The sequence below is a fragment of the Antechinus flavipes genome, chromosome 4 (genome assembly GCF_016432865.1).
Source record: "Antechinus flavipes isolate AdamAnt ecotype Samford, QLD, Australia chromosome 4, AdamAnt_v2, whole genome shotgun sequence".
NCBI classification, from domain to species: Eukaryota; Metazoa; Chordata; class Mammalia; order Dasyuromorphia; family Dasyuridae; genus Antechinus; species Antechinus flavipes.
The window spans coordinates 370,611,643-370,628,182 of NC_067401.1; the positions used below are offsets into that span (position 1 = coordinate 370,611,643).

Consider the following 16,540-nt stretch of genomic DNA (forward strand, 5'->3'; position numbering starts at 1 on the left):
TTGTACTTAATGTTTGAGATATTGTATTGAACTGAATTAGTAAATCCTTAGTTACATACCTTTCCACTGCTACATTGTTGAATATCTATTGCAAATGTTTAATCAGTGTCCAGATTTTCTTGGATCCCAGCATCTTCCTGGGTACTTTATTAAAATATGCTGTGTTCAGTGAAACAAACTTATTTTCATAGTCGCCTAAGGCAAACAAAATTTTCAATGGGTTTGGGGAGGGAGGAAATAAAGAGGTTATACAATTTATTCCAAAGTCAAGTAGTTATGGTTTTGGATCATTTGTGCCATTGACCACACACCACTACCACCATCACTCAATGCATATTCTTCAGAATTGATTATGTATAGTCACATAATGGTTATTTTCTTTTTTAAAAATTTCAACAAACATTTTTTCTCTTCCTTCTATCTCTCTGACAGGAGAATGTAGTATTCTTCACCAAAGGGCTTTTAGAGTCATAGTCACCACAATAATTAGAGCTCTTATGCCTTTCAAAGAAGTTTGTTTTTATAATATTGCTGTTATTGTATCAGTTATTCTTCTAATAATGCTCACTTTATTTTATGTGAGTTCATAAAACTTTTTCTAAGTTTCCCAAAACTGTCACTTGAATAATTTCTTACAGTCCATTAAAACTCTATTATATTCATATGCCATAACTATTTAGTCTTTCTCCAATTGATTAACACCTCCTAATTTTGAAGTTCTTTTCCATCATAAAGAGTTACTATTAACATTTTTTTCTTTACCTTAAATCACAAAAGTCAGTATGGGTTTTCTCTATGATGGCAAATAGTCTAGCATCTCTATATTTATCCCTGTCTAGATAGTGCTAATGATGGGCTATGATTTAAAAAATCCATTAATGATGATCTTTTATCTAATGAGGTTCTGGGACAGAAAAGGTAGATAATCCATATCCAGGCTTGTACCCAAAGCCTTTCTAATGTCATCTGTCATTGCTCATATCCTGATGATTTGGTCTTTAGGAATTTAGGGTCACATTCACTCTATGGTAGACATCAGGGTAGAACATTAAATAGAATAATAGAATAGCTGATAATTGTGAAAGCAATAATATAAGCATGATATTGGTAAAACAATGTTTTCCCTAAGAAAATGAATTTGCAAAATTACTTAACATCTTTGAAAATAAATGATATTTCAAAAAAGGATAATTTTTCCTCTTTCATTAGGTCTCATCATTCATTATATTGTTCTCCGAAATGGGATTGAACGTTTTCGGGGGACAGATATGAGCTTTGTGGATACCAATGGGATTCAACCATATCAGGAATATTCATACCAGCTGAGGGTCTGCACTATTGCAGGTTGTACTGACAGTTACAAGGTAAAGTGGGCCACTGACACCAGATCCAAGGTAGAATAAGTAATGTGAAAAGTATCTGAATATCTAGAATTATTAAAGAATATCCTCACAACAGGAAAGAAAGGTTATCTACTACTAACTGATGACAAGGTAAGTGTCCTCTGTTATATACTAATCTAGTATATACTAATAGATATGACTAATAAAAACTAATAAAAAGGAGACTATTGCTGTATATAATTATCCTGTTGTTTTTAATATAGACTATACTTTTGAATCAAGCCTCATTTGTATAAAAACCTAACTTGAGCATCTTTCTGATATATACCAATATTTATGTGTGTATGCATATCTTCATGCATACACGCATACATATATATTACATATGTTTAAATACATATATATGCAAGTATAGGTGTACAATGGAAATTATATGTATATGTATTTTTCTTGAAAATGTATAGACTGTAGTCTATACTCAAGGACAACCTATATTAAGACTAATATGGTAAATGTTTATGAATGAACCATCAAATTATACTTTAAATCAATAACAAAGTTATATACAAAACTCTCTCAGCACTGCACACAAATATCAACTTTAAAAAACAATAATTGCCTAGTCTTTCCATACTATTTCCCACTTGGACCTGGATTGGCTCTCACATCTGATTGGTTTCCCTGTTCATCCAGGGACTTTTCTGCAAAATCATCAAAACTGACATGCTGAATATCCTTCCCCAGTCCCAAGATTCCTATAACTATAAAGATCTGTATTTTTTCCAAACACAAAATGCTTCAGAGAGCTTACTTATTTTCTCTTCAAAGCCTGTTTCTGCCACTAACTAGCTATGGGACATTGGGTAAATCATTTGACTTTATGGGACTTCGGTTTCCTTACTTACAGAATGAGGATGTGGGAATAGTAGATTATATACTCTCAATGGTTCTTCTAGATCTAGAATATTGATTCAGTGGAAGGTGCCCCTTCTCAAAATCTTTCATTTCTCTTGATTACCTCAGGGAAAAACTTTCAATTGGTTGCTAATAGTCTTTGACTTCTTTGATTTTCAAAAAAAGAAATCATTACCAAGAGAATTCACTCAACTGATAAAAACTAATCCATCCATGATGTGATAAAGGGTTTCATGAGTTGCTGCAACATAAAAACTTTATATCTGGTGGCCTTCCTTTTGGTGATCTTTATAAGGGCATTGATTCATAGAGTTTAGTGCTAGAATGGAACTTAGATTATTTGGTATTTAGGCTGGTTTTCAGATGGTAAATGAGCTTATACTTAAAGCCATTCTTACTTTATTAAGAACTGTCAAACTTCTGTCCCTCATGGCATAATCTCTAAAAATTCATGTTATCTCCATATCATAATGAAACATTTGTAGGGGAAAATATTGTAAAAAGAAAACCAAGTGGTTTAGATTTAGAATTAAAATTTAGTTAATATACTGAATTTTCACAGTAGAAACTCCCAATACTGAAATACATCCTCAGTTATTCCTTATTTTGGTCCTAGAGGGTTTCTCAGAGAACTATTAAATTAATTATTCTGGTATATGACACAAGCAGGACTTTGCCTTATATCTTCTTGATCTTAAGGCTAGATGTATGGTACCATGCCACCTTTCTATTGAAAATTATTTATGTTAATAAATTGTAACTTTATTCATTAACTTCGCTTCATTAGTTGCCATGTTTTAGAAGAGTAAGTATGAAACATTTCATCAAGGTATTACACTATATAGAGAATGAACTAGTTGCATGTTTAGAGGGGAAAATGGCCAAAGAATCCCCAGAGTATTAAACTGGCAGCCTCATAATGTCAATACAAAGAATGAAAGGCCTGAAAAAAAAAGTGAAAGGTCTCCAGAAAGTTGTGTATCTCTCCCCACTCCACCACATCAAATTTATAGGAAGACATTAACAAAAGTCACATTGGATACATGGATGGATATGGACACATTACCATCTGCATCAATTTTTTAAAATAATAGCTTTTTATTCTCAAAATATATGTAGATAGTTTCAACATTCACCCTTGCAAAACTTTGTTCCAAATTTTTCTCCATCCCTTCTTCCCACTCCCTTCCCCTAAACAGCAAGCAATCTAATATATGTTAAACATGTGCATTTCTTCTATACATATTTCTACAATTATCAAATAGTGTCTGAGACCAGATTTGAATTCAGATTCTCCTGATTTCAGGGCTAGTGTTGTATCCACTGCACCACCTAAGCTGTCCCACCATAATCTTTATCTTAAAAGCTTATATTAATGGAGCCCTTTGAGGTTTGAAAAGTACTGTCATTGTATTATCTCATCCTTTCAATGACCTCTTAAAGTAGGTGCTATTATTAACTGAGGCATCTGTTAAGTGACTTGCTCAGGATCATAGAGTTTATAAGAATCTGAGGTGAGATTTAAACTCAGCTTTTCCTACTTTAAAGCTCCACTCTTTATCTACTATCTGCTATCTTCTCTTCTACCTAGGGAGCAGATTTCAGTTTTTTTTAATTCAAGTTCTAACACTCTATTAGAGGTCATAAAGGTCATTTAATTTCTCAGTATCCCTAAACAACCTGCAAAGACTATAAATTGCAGAACAATGGCTGACTTAAACTGGTAGGAAAAATGTCCTTACCAAAAATTGTCTGCAACAATGTAAATCACAGATACACCCCCCAATAGCATACATAAGGAAATGTTTTTTATCAAAATTAATTAACAAATAGTGTATATTGTTGTCAATCCTCACCTCTGTTTTATTTTTTTCATTTTAAAACAGTGATAATAATACAGCTACCATTTATCTTAGAGTTATTGTGAAGGAAGAATTTTTACTGACATTATATATAATATATAAATAAATTAAAAATATATATAAAAATATAAAGAGTTGATAACTCTTTATCTTCTTATATCTTCTTGATCCTAAGGCTAGATTTCTATGTATGGTACCATGCCACCTTTCTATTGAAAATTATTTATGTTAATAAATTGTAACTTTATTCATTAACTTTGCTTAATTTGCCTATCAACTTTCAAGAAACTTAATTTCTAATATTTCAATATTTCTAATATTACAATAAATATAATAAAATAAATTACAATAAACATAATATCCAATAAATACATAAATATGAAAATGATGAAACTTGCTGAAAATCCCAGTGCTTACAGATAAGCATTTTTTTACATCCCTTTTCCTTCCCTCTCTGCACTCTACAAATGAAGGAATCAATGAAGGCAGCTTAGAGATTCTACATATTTTTTGCCAGGGTCAAATAATGATTTGATTTCAAGCTTCCTAGGTGATTCAGGAAAGAATCTTATCATGTATCATATCAAGAGGAGGCACAATCTGGAACAAACCAACTAGATTAGGTGAAAGAACTGGGGACCAGAAATTGTAACATTCACACTTGGTACTCTTTAAAAGCTAATGGAAAAAGAAAATGTCCTGGATTCCATCTACCTGTCGGAGCTGAGTATATTGCGGCTGTATCTCAATAAGCATTACCTGAGAGGAAGAGGCAGCTGTGAAACTGACATGCCCTGTGCTTGATGCTCCACAAGAATAGCCTTTTCACCTGAAAAATAGGATTGTAATAGCCTCCTCATGCAAGATGGGAGAGGAGTCCAAATAAAACATTCAGTCAAACCAATCAGTTGCCGTCTGTGTTTGCAGCTGTGTGTTTAACAATGACTCAGAAGCATCCTGGGTTGTACCACCACGCAGACAGATGGTGACTGATCAGTTCGACCAAAAGTTATGTTGGAACGATTCAGGAACAGCCCTGCTGCTGCGTGTGCAGACACAGCTTGTGTCTCCATGACACCAAAACAATTGGTTAAAAAGAGAAATCAAAGTTAATTCAGTGAAAATTTCAGCCAATTTTTGTTGACTTTTTCTTTAACACTACACAGAATAAACAACTTGGTGATTACTTCTTTTAACTTCTCAGTTGACTGTCATGTAGATCCAAGTTTCTGCAAACTCATTAGAAAAGAAGTAAAGAAAAGGCTATGGGGCGATGCTTTCAGCCATATTGTGTGGAAGCAAGTTCAGATGTGTGTTTTGCTCCATATTTACTAGTGCTTAAAATGTATGAAATCAGGCTGTTAAAATGCAAAGACACTGATGAACCATATGGAAGAGAGTTATCAAGAGTTCTCTAGGAAGATATTTTGCCAGCCAGATTTTGCTTGTTTGAACCGACTGCTGTCAAAATTGTTGTGAACCTGTTGTGATAAATGATAATCTTAGACTTATGTAATATATTCAAGGTCAGATTTCATTGTTTAAATAGAAAGGGTGGGAGTAGAAGGGGGGACTGAAGAACTGATTCACCAAGCCCTTACTAATGATATGCCAGACCAGACAACAACATTTTAAAACAAAAGTGACATTCTCATTGATCGGGAAACCTAGTGTACTATTACAATAAATTGCTGTTTAATTCCATTGTCTTCAGGTAGTTGCAGCCACCAAACTAGGAGTCCCAGAGAGTGTACTGCCTCCAGCAATAATAGCCCTGAGTGCAGAGGTGCTGCATCTGAGTTGGAGAGTCCCTGAGAAACCAAATGGTATCATCAAAGAGTACCAGATCAGTCAATCTGGGAAAGGTCTTATCCACGTTGACACCAAGGGGAAGATGCAGCATACAGTCACAGGTAAAAAAGACAAAACTTAATGGGGAGAGGAGAACATTTTGTCACTTAAGTTAAGGGGAAAAATATCCCAAGGGTAATCTTTTGATATGTCAGATCACATTCAAACAATAGGTTTTCTTGACATTTGAAAATGTCTTATCTAGTCACACACTGGCAAGAGTAAACCAAAATAACAGATAGTTTAAAAAATAATTTGATTTTAGCTAAGGAATACATAGCATGATTTTTTGCATCAGACTTCTCTTATTATGTTTTCCTTAAGTTCAGAGTAAAATTAGTTATCTATTCTGTGTAAGAGAAAGGATATATAGCCAAGTCAGTACCTACTTATTAGTTCATCAGATTTAGAATTGAAATGTATTTTCAAGATTATAATGTCCAGCCACATTTTACAGATAAGAAAATTGAGACCTGTAGACATAAAAGAACCAAGGTCATACAGGTTTCAGGATAATCTGGGGGAAAACAAAAAAAAATTTAATTGCACATATTTCAATTCATTTGAACAAACATTTATTTATTTAGCATCTTTTATATGAAGAACACTATACTCTGAAGTTTGGGGTGACTATAACTGGCCTCCCAGTCACATGTAGAGATAGAAATACAATTAGGATATTTATAATATATATAACACTAAATAATAAATGCACATAATTTACAAAATGGGCAATATGCATATGGATAATTAAAAGTTATATGAACTTGGCATTCTGAGAGTCTACTGTTTAAAGAAATTAAACTATCTCAAGTAGTATTGAGAATTTAAATTTCAAATCCCTAAATAAACTTTAAAAGTTTTTCCAGACATCATCTACCTCACAATCACTACTTTGCTAAATGCCTAAACCATTCTCCCTGGGAAATATGTTCCTTTCCATAGACACCCAAATTTTTGAAAAGACCATTACAGACATGATGCCTCTAATCATAAAGAACAAGGATTAGTTTATCACAGATATCAAAGTAAATTCGTCCTTCTCTGATATTGATTTACCAGATAGCTTCAGTGACTCATAAGTAAATAAATGCTCTTTGACATCTGCAAAAGAGACATTTTAAAAGGTGTCAAATAAATATCTCTTGACTAAATAACTTACTAAACTATTTCAGTATTTTGAGCTGAATCACTGAGAGTAGAGATGAATACTTAATAAAGTCAGATGATGCATATCTCAGTGGATTCATTCAATAGGTCCTATCATGTAAACCAAGGTGAAATTCACCATAATTAAATGGCATCTTTATTTGTTTTCACATATTTTATAAATTTTAAAGTGCTTTATCACAATACTCTCATTTATTTCTTTTTTATTATAGCTTTTTATATACAAAACATATGCATGGGTAATTTTTCAACAATGACCCTTGCAAAAACTTCTGTTCAACTTTTCCCTTCCTTCCCTCCACTCCCTCCCCTAGATGGCAGATAGTCCCATACATGTTAAATATGTTAAAGTATATGTTAAATACTATATATATATGTATATATATATACATATATATACATATATATATATACATATTTATACAATTATCTTGTTGTACAAGAAAGATAGGATTTAGAAAGAAGGTAAAAATAACCTGAGAAGAAAAAACAAAAATGCAAGCAAACAATAATAGAGTGGAAAGGTTATGCTGTGGTCCACACTCATTTCCCATTGTTCTTTCTCTGGGTGTAGCTGGTTCTGTTCATTACAGATCAATTGGGACTGATTTGGATCCTCTCCTTGTTGAAGAGAGCCACATCCGTCAGAATTGATCATCATGTAGTATTGTTGTTGAAATGCATAATGATCTCCTGGTTCTGCTCATTTCACTCAGCATCAGTTCATGTAAGTCTCTCCAAGCCTCTCTGTATTCATCCTGCTGGTCATTTCTTACAGAACAATAATATTCCATAACATTCATATACCACAATTTACTCAACCATTCTCCAATTGATGGGCATCCATTCAATTTCCAGTTTCTAGCCACTATGAAAAGGGCTGCCACAAACATTTTTGCACATATGGATCCCTTTCCCTTTTTTAATATCTCTTTGGGATAGAAGTACAGTAGTAACACTGATGGATCAAAGCACATTTTGATTTGAGTATAGTTCCAAATTGTTCTCCAGAATGGTTGGATCCGCTCACAACTCCACCAATAATGCATCAGTGTCCCAGTTTTCCCACATCCCCTCCAACATTTGTCATTACCTTTTCTTGTCATCTTAGCCAATCTGACAGGTGTGTAGTGGTATCTCAGAGTTGTATTAATTTGTATTTCTCAGATCAATAATAATTTGGAGCACCTTTTCATATCTCATTTCTTTTTTTACAACAGTCCTGTGACTTCTGTAGGCTAAATAGTTTAGTGTCAGATTTAAGGTTAAAGGGAGCTAATATGACATAATGGAAAACTGGCCTCAGAACTAAGAAGATGGAGACTCAAGTTCTGTTTTTAACATATACTGGCTAGGTGGCCTTCACTGAGATACAATTTTCAGTGGTCTAGGCCACTCTAAACTTCTAAACTGCAATGAAGAGGCTGATCTGCATCAAAAGAGAAAAAGAAAGTCAAATCCCAAGTCCTTTCTTTAAACATTGCTCTCACACTTTGAATTAGTGAGAGCTGCCCTCATCTAATATCACATTTTGAGTAGTAAAAGCTAGTTGCTTCCTTTTCTAGCCCTCAAAGTCAAAATCAAGTTGAGACATCTTGGATTTTATTCCAGGACATTCAGAATAGTCAACATCCAGTGAAACATACTTCCTTGGCCCAATGATCTTTTACCATAATACTACCATATTCCATTACGTATCCCCAAATCACCATACCTCAAGTGTTGTCTCTAGGAAACCCATCTTTTCCCACTATAGTCCCCTTTCCCTTCTTCCTTCTCCCTTCTCACAGAATAGCTATAACTGAATGGGGTATACTGACCTTACCCTAATCAGTTCAATTGAATTTTCCTGTAATGTCAGAATCACTAATGATATCTCTATCAATGCTTATACTATATGCCTCCCATAATAAGCAAAGATATCCTCCCACCACAAAAAGGGGAAAGAATAAGGGATATATATATGTCATGTAAGATCATAGATATAAAGTAATGAATTCAAAGTTATGACATTAAAATTTTAGACTACTAAGAATTTCATTAATAAAAAAGGATGATAATAATAATAAACATTTATATAGCAGTTATATTTGTCAGATGATGTATTAAGTGCTTTACCATTATTATCTCACTTAATCTTACAATAACTCTAAGAGATAGTTAAGGTTATTATCTCCATTTTACAGATGAGCAAATTAGAGTAAACAGGTTAAATGACTTGCCCAAATTCACACAGCTAGTAGTGTTTTAGTTTCTTGTGACTCCAGGACTGACTCTTTATCTGCTTTGTTACTGTGCTAATTTGGATGAATTTTATATCTCCTAAATCAATTATTTTCTATAAAATTTTTGAATTTCTCCTTGTCCTGCCAATCATGCTTTTAGAAACTATCTGACCCAGGCTAAATTTAAGTGGCTCTATTTTATTTTATTTTTTATTAAAGCTTTTTATTTTCAAAACATATATATGGATAATTTTTCAACATAAACCATTGCAAAACCTTGTTTTCCAATTTCTCCCTTTCCCCTTACCCCCTCCCTTAGATGGCAAGTAATTCAATATATGTCAAACATGGTAAAAATATTTCAATCCAATATATTCATACATATTTATATAATTATTTTGTTACACAAGAAAAATCAAATCAAAAAGGAAAAAATGAGAAAGAAATGTTTGCATTTAAAAATGCAAACAAACAACAACAAAAAGAGTGAAAATGCTATGTTGTGATCCACACGCAGTTCCCAAGTCCTCTCTGGGGGTAGATGGCTCTCATTATCACAAGATCTTTGAAACTGGCTCATCGCATTGTTGGAAAGAACCATGTTCATTAGAATTGATTATTGTATAATCTTGTTGTTGCCGTGTACAATGATCTCCTGGTTTTGCTCATTTCACTTAGCAATTAGTTCATATAAGTCTCTCCAGGCCTCTCTGAAATTATCCTGCCTATCATTTCTTATAGAACAATTATATTCCATAACATTCATATACTATTACTTATTCAGTCATTCACCAACTGATGGGCATCCAATAAGTTTCCAGTTTCTTGCTACTACAAAAAGGATTAAATGGTTCTTTTTAAGTCAGCAATAAAGCTCAGTGGCACAGTGGACAGAACACTGGGCCTGGAATCAGGAAGAACTTAATTTAATTCTGTTGTCAGATATTTCCTAGTTATGTGATCCTAGGCAAGCCACTTAGCTTCTGTCTGCCTTAGTTTCCTAAACTCCAAAATTGAGATAATTCTAATATTTACCTTACAAATTTTTTTGTAAGCAACTAATGAAATAATATTTAGAAAGTGCTTAGTATAGTCTCAGACACATAGTAGATATTTAATAATTGCTTAATCAGTAAGACTTGTTAATAATTTTTAGATATAAGAATTATTATTAATTGGCTAGTATTTTTTCCTAAAATGCTTTTTTATGAAAGGAATTCACAAGTACTTAACTGCTCACAGAAATCTTTTCCATTGGCATAATTTTAAAAATTTTAATGTAATTCCTGTTCTTATTGAATCAGTGTGAGAAGAAATTACAAGAGGTCAGTAAGTCTTCCTAAATCTCCAAAAAGAGCCAAACATAAACCATTGTAGATAGATGTAATAGTATCCATTTTTTAAAACCTTGCCCCAAACTGTCACTGATATGACATTAGTGGACAGAGACTAAAAATGGAAGTCATGTTTAGTAAGGCTTTTGACCTGAACAGTCGACCAGAAATAATTCCCTTCCATTTTTTACTAGCTAAGGCTCTCTTTGACCATGCTCCGAGCTCATCATGGAAGTTTATCTGATGTAAATGATTGTTCTATTGAGATTATGGAACAGGCTAAAATAGTCTAATTTATTTCATATTGAATCTCCACTGTTTGAGAGAAGTACTGACTAGGCCCCTTAGGATACACGGTTTGATTTTCTCATCATTTCCAAAAACACTAGCATTCCCCATGCAACAGTTGAACACTAATGAAGCTGTGGCATTATTCTTTCTGGAGACTTGAAATCTAGGCCCTTACAAAGAGCAACAGGGAAAGAGAGCACCTTGCCTCAGCACCATTGTCTGGTTGCTTATTTCTAATTACCTCCAGGCTTGGGAAACATGATCCTATAAATGCTTTGTGGGAATAGTGGCAAATGTGCTCATCATGTGAAATCCATAAATTGCTTATAATCCTCTCAAGATGTTAAAAAAAAGCATTAAGTAATTGAAGACAGGAAGTCCTCAGTTAATTATTTAGAGGTGTTATCAATGCTTTAAGTAAACTGAAGCGTTTTCTGCTATCTCACTGAGTTGAATACCATAGGGACCTAGGGGGTAGCAGCCATCATCTTCTCATATTCTCTAATGCAAACAGCACATGGCAGCTTGTCAATAAAAGACCTTTTTATATCATTTATTACTGAACACTTCCACCATCCTGTACAGAACAATTTGGATGACAGTTATGGCATTGTTATACTTTGTGTTACTACTAGTTCACAAATAAGCTTGCTAATGCTATGTGGTGGGATAGGATGGGATGGAAGGTAAAAGGATTAACTAAGTAATTAGGGCTAATAAGGAAAAAAGAAGGGCAAGAGTGCCCTCTTTGGCAGCAGGTGTGATCATGAGCATCCTGTCTTTTAATTATAGTGGAATTCAGACAAGATGATTAACAAATTCCTTGTAATAATATTTCAAGGCAAGTGAGAGTTCTGACCAATTTTGGACTTCTTGGTTAAGTAGGCATTGGGATGAACCAATTTCCACTTTCTATCATTTCCTTTTGGATATCATCTCCTGTGATCTACACTTAATAGGAAGATGAGAAACTATACTGAAAGAGCTGCATTCCACATCATTTTATACATAAGAGATAGGTTTTAACCCTCAATGTAACATAATCCATGACGCAGAAGCATTTTGTAATGGAGTTTCAGAGTGCCATGTGCCAAATATGTCTGACTGGTGTGAATGATAGCTTGATCTAAGAATTCATTATCATATAATAGAAAATGTATACTGGTTTACATTTATTAAATTCAGATAAAAGGAGTAGTAGGAAAAAAAAAACAATGAACTCATGAGCAGGAGAAAATTCACTGTGTTTCTATATTATCTTGAAAAAAGTTATTCAACCATTCTTGGTACTCATTCTTCCAATTCACTCAAAGGTCTGTTTTAATTGTGAGAAGTTGATAAAAATCAAACAGACCACTTTCCCACTTTAGAGAATACTTATAGTTTACTCACCTTACATGAAATAAATAGGCAATAGCCTCAAAAGAAGGGACAATTGTAGTAGGAAATTATCAGTCTGTTTGCTACTTTTGGTTATTTCAAAAAAAATAAAAAAGAAAAGAAATTTCCTAATATCTGCTGTGCCCAGAAGTCTTTGACTGGAAAGAAAGAGTGCTAATATAATGTTTCAAGCAGCTGTACCTAACCACTCCCTGGGGGTTCATGGTCTCTAGAATGTAAAGCCTACTTATATTATTATTTTGGTTTAAACTTTCTCCTGCATAGGGACACTGCCTGATGTGGAGGACAGAAAGGAATTTAGTATATATGAAACATTTTGTGCTCCTTGATAGAGTACCAATTTTAATTTATTAAAGTTTAAACTTCACTCTCTCTAAGAATAAAAATAAAGAAGTATCACAGCTTTGAAGAAGACATTAAGGTAGTATAAAAGCTGAAAGTCAGCATGTCCTTTCATTCTATAATGTTAACTTGAATCTTAATACATAAATACAAACACACACACACACACACACATATAAATAATTTACATATACGTACTGTAGTACATCTGTAAAGAGGTTGAAGGTATGCCTTGCCAATAGGAGTAAATGTAAAAATGAGAAGCAAGAATGAGATGAAACTATAGTGAGTGAATACAGATGGAATTAGCACTTGGGGACTCTTGGTTATAAGAAAGGGAGGAAAAAAGGAAAGTCTAAAATTGGAACTATGAGTTAAACTAAAAAGCATCTCAGTTTCCCAAACCCAAGTTTGAGAGTTAGATTTTAGGTCACAAGACATTTTATATTGTGTGCCAAACAAGGAGTTGAAAAAATCAAGTTGTAGAGAAAATAGTAGAATGATATTATTGAAAAAACTATTACTTAAACCCTTAAGCTAAATCAGCCTTAAATGTAAAACAGAAAATTTTCAACTAGACAAAGAAATCAGGAATGTAATAGGAAATGAAATCTTCATTGGAAGAGGAAAGAGAAAAAAAGGAAGGAGAGAATGAGAGAAGATGAGAAGAGAGAGAGAAAGACAGAGACAGAGACAGACAGAGAATGATAGGAAAGGGATAAAGGAAGATGTGATTTTAAACATATTAAATACTTCTCAACTGAAATTGGATCATCCAGTTACATGCAATAAGAAAATGGCAACAGAGATATGTCAAGAAATGAGATTTTGGAAATAGAGAAATTATGAGATGATTGATCATGATGGATGTAGCTAGAGGAATTACTAAATGGAAAAGACTACAATATGTGTTCTCGAAACATTTATAAATGGAGGGAAATTTATAAAATATAGCCTGATTTCAAAGCAATTCTGCTCTTAGAAAGTAGTTACATAACAGCTGTGTTTGTGGCCCTCCATAATGTCCTTCTCTCCTCTAAAGCCACTCTTGCTACAAACAAAGGGACTCCAGGCAACAAAAATATATGGCCAACCATATTATTAGGGAATTGTATTCTTTAGTAGAATTTAAAAAACACACAAATAAACAACTTCAGTGGCTTCTTTCTGTCAGTGCTTCTGTTACTAGAGGGAACAGACAAGATAAAATAGCAAGGAGAGGAGAAGCTGGGGGAGAGACAGAGACAGACAAATACTGAAACAGAGAACTTGCTATTCCTTCTGAATACATAATAAAATTGTATAAATATCTCTTTTCTTTTTTATTTTACTTTTAAACAGCTTTACTTATCAAATTTTTTATTAAATTAATATTATTTTATTATTTTTATTATAATAATTATAATTATATTATTTGTTTATATTTGTTAAGCTAAATTAATATTAAATCAAAATTTTAATTTTCTATTATAGCCATGTTTTCTTCACACATCTCAGGCTCCCTTGCCTCAATATACAAAAAGTATATTTACTGGATCACTTCTGGGGGGTGGGGATGAGAGAGAGAGAGAGAGAGAGAGAAAGAGAGAGAAAGAAAGAAAGAAAGAAAGAAAGAGAAAGAGGGAAGGAGAGGAGAAAAGGGGGAAAGAGGAGAGGGGGGAAAGAGAAGAGCGGAGAAGAGGGAGTGATTGAAGTGTGTTGTAGTCTTAATAAAGAGATCTATATATGCAGCATACACTTGTTGTTGCTACTGAACAACCATCACCTCTCCCTTCTTCTATTCTTGTCATTCTTCTGGAGTCCCCAAACCTACTGCCATAACTTACACATGAAAATTCCATCTCTTGTTACAGTAATAATCTCTTCAAAAACCTTGAAGTATTATGGATCTCAAAGTCTTTTGGCCAACTTACCCCTTGCCATAGATTGTTACCTAAAACAAATTATTTTTAAATACCCCACAATAACTCTCTACACTCCATTACAACTGTTTCCTTCTCTTTATTCTCACCACTACTGCCCCAAGTCAAGTTTTCATCACTTCTCTCTTAGACTTTTCCAATAGCCTGTTGAGAGATCTCCCTGCCTCAAATCCCTTTGCTCTCCAATTCATTCTTTAAACAATTGCCAAAGTGATATTCTTGAAGCCTGCATAGTTCTGATCTTGTGATCTCCTTGTTCAATAAATTCCATTGACTCCCTATTATCTCTATGATCAAATACAAACTCCTTGGTTTGACATTTAAAACCATTTAAAACCTGACTTCAATTTAACTTTCCCATCTTATTATATAACACTCCCTTAATGCACTCTTCAATCTAGCCCAATTGTCCTTTTTGCTATACCTTATATATGTGTTTTGAATTTCCATTTCCTGCCTATTATCTGCCATGTCTAGAATGAATTCCCTCTTCTGCTCTCTCTTAAAATCCTTCTTTTACTTCAAAGTTAAGTGCAAACCCCACCTCCTAGATGATGCCTTTCCTCACGCTCACCAGATGCTTATGTCTTCTCCTCCCACAATTACCATGTATTCATTTTGTATATGTTGATTTCATATGTAATTATAAAAATAATGTTATCTCTCCTGAATGATAAAATTATTTGCCTTTAGGAATATTTTCATATTTTGCTTTCTATCCAAAGTATCTAACACATTTGTAAATGCTTAGTAGTATTTGTTAATTGATTAAAAGAATCCAAAAGTTTTTTTTTCTTTTAATGAATCTTTTTTTTTAATCAAAATTACCAAAGTCACACAATTTCAAAAAACACTTGGTTATCAGAGCCTGCCCAGTCAAACTGCATTTGCTTAAATCTCCTCTATGGGATTTAAATCAAGGTTTCAGATTTTTTGTGGGTGTAGACATTACCTCTAAAATGAACATATTTTATTTTTTTCTATTTTTATAATTTATTTTATTTTGAATTCACAGAACAAAACAAGCATATCCATAATAGAGTACAATAAAAATGATGATTGCATGTGAAAGAACAAATCTGTCGCTTAAAACTTGCTATTCCCTCCAAATATATGTTACCATGTAAATATCTCTTTTCTTTTTCTTTTTCTTTTGAACAGCTTTATTAAAAATTCTTTCCTGATATATTTAAATGTATCTTTCTATGATATCCATGTTTTCTTCCCACTTCTCATCTTCCCTTGCCCCACAAATACATTTACTGTATCACTTCTGGATCCATAATTTTATATGTGATATTTCTTATTAATGAGGGATATTAGTATTCATGCCATCATGACTACAGTTCCTTGTGAGTTCTGACAGTTTTTAGAAATTCTAATTTTGAAGGACTCTCCAAGTGGAGTCATATCCACAGTGATGTCTCTTAGTAAATAGAGAGAATGCTAGGAAAATAGGTCATGATGATTGCTATCAAACTCAGAAGATGACCAGTTGAACTGAATTGGCCAAATCTAGCGAGCTGGTAGAATCAACTGACTCTGCCATGGGCCACTGGATTGGGTGAAGTTCAAATGTGTTTAGCAACTTGATAATCTCAAAACAAAAATGTTCATCCTTAGCCTCAGACTGTCAGCACTTGAACTAATTGCTGACCTTGATGAAGTCATGACCATGGAGGAGACAAATAGTATTGGGAATGATTGATTGACTGATGGGATAATATATTCTTTAGGACTGTTTGGCAACCTTTTGGAAAAACAGCAGATGATAAAATAGGATAATTGACCGGATGTCTTAAAGGAACACTTATGGACTGAAATCTTGAGGGACAAAGTGTCTTTTACTTAAATGTTCATCTGGAGAATAAACATTAGAAAGCA

At 33.4% G+C, this 16,540-nt stretch overlaps 1 protein-coding gene across 1 annotated transcript in view; it reads left to right on the forward strand.

Annotated features, from left to right (window-relative positions):
• USH2A (usherin) overlaps nucleotides 1-16,540 on the forward strand; it is a 998,601-nt gene that overhangs the window by 813,256 nt on the left and 168,805 nt on the right. Inside the window, exons 53-54 of the mRNA XM_051996749.1 lie at nucleotides 1,210-1,364; nucleotides 5,835-6,033. Of these exons, the coding sequence (XP_051852709.1) occupies nucleotides 1,210-1,364; nucleotides 5,835-6,033 (354 nt within the window). The remainder of the gene's footprint in view (nucleotides 1-1,209; nucleotides 1,365-5,834; nucleotides 6,034-16,540) is intronic.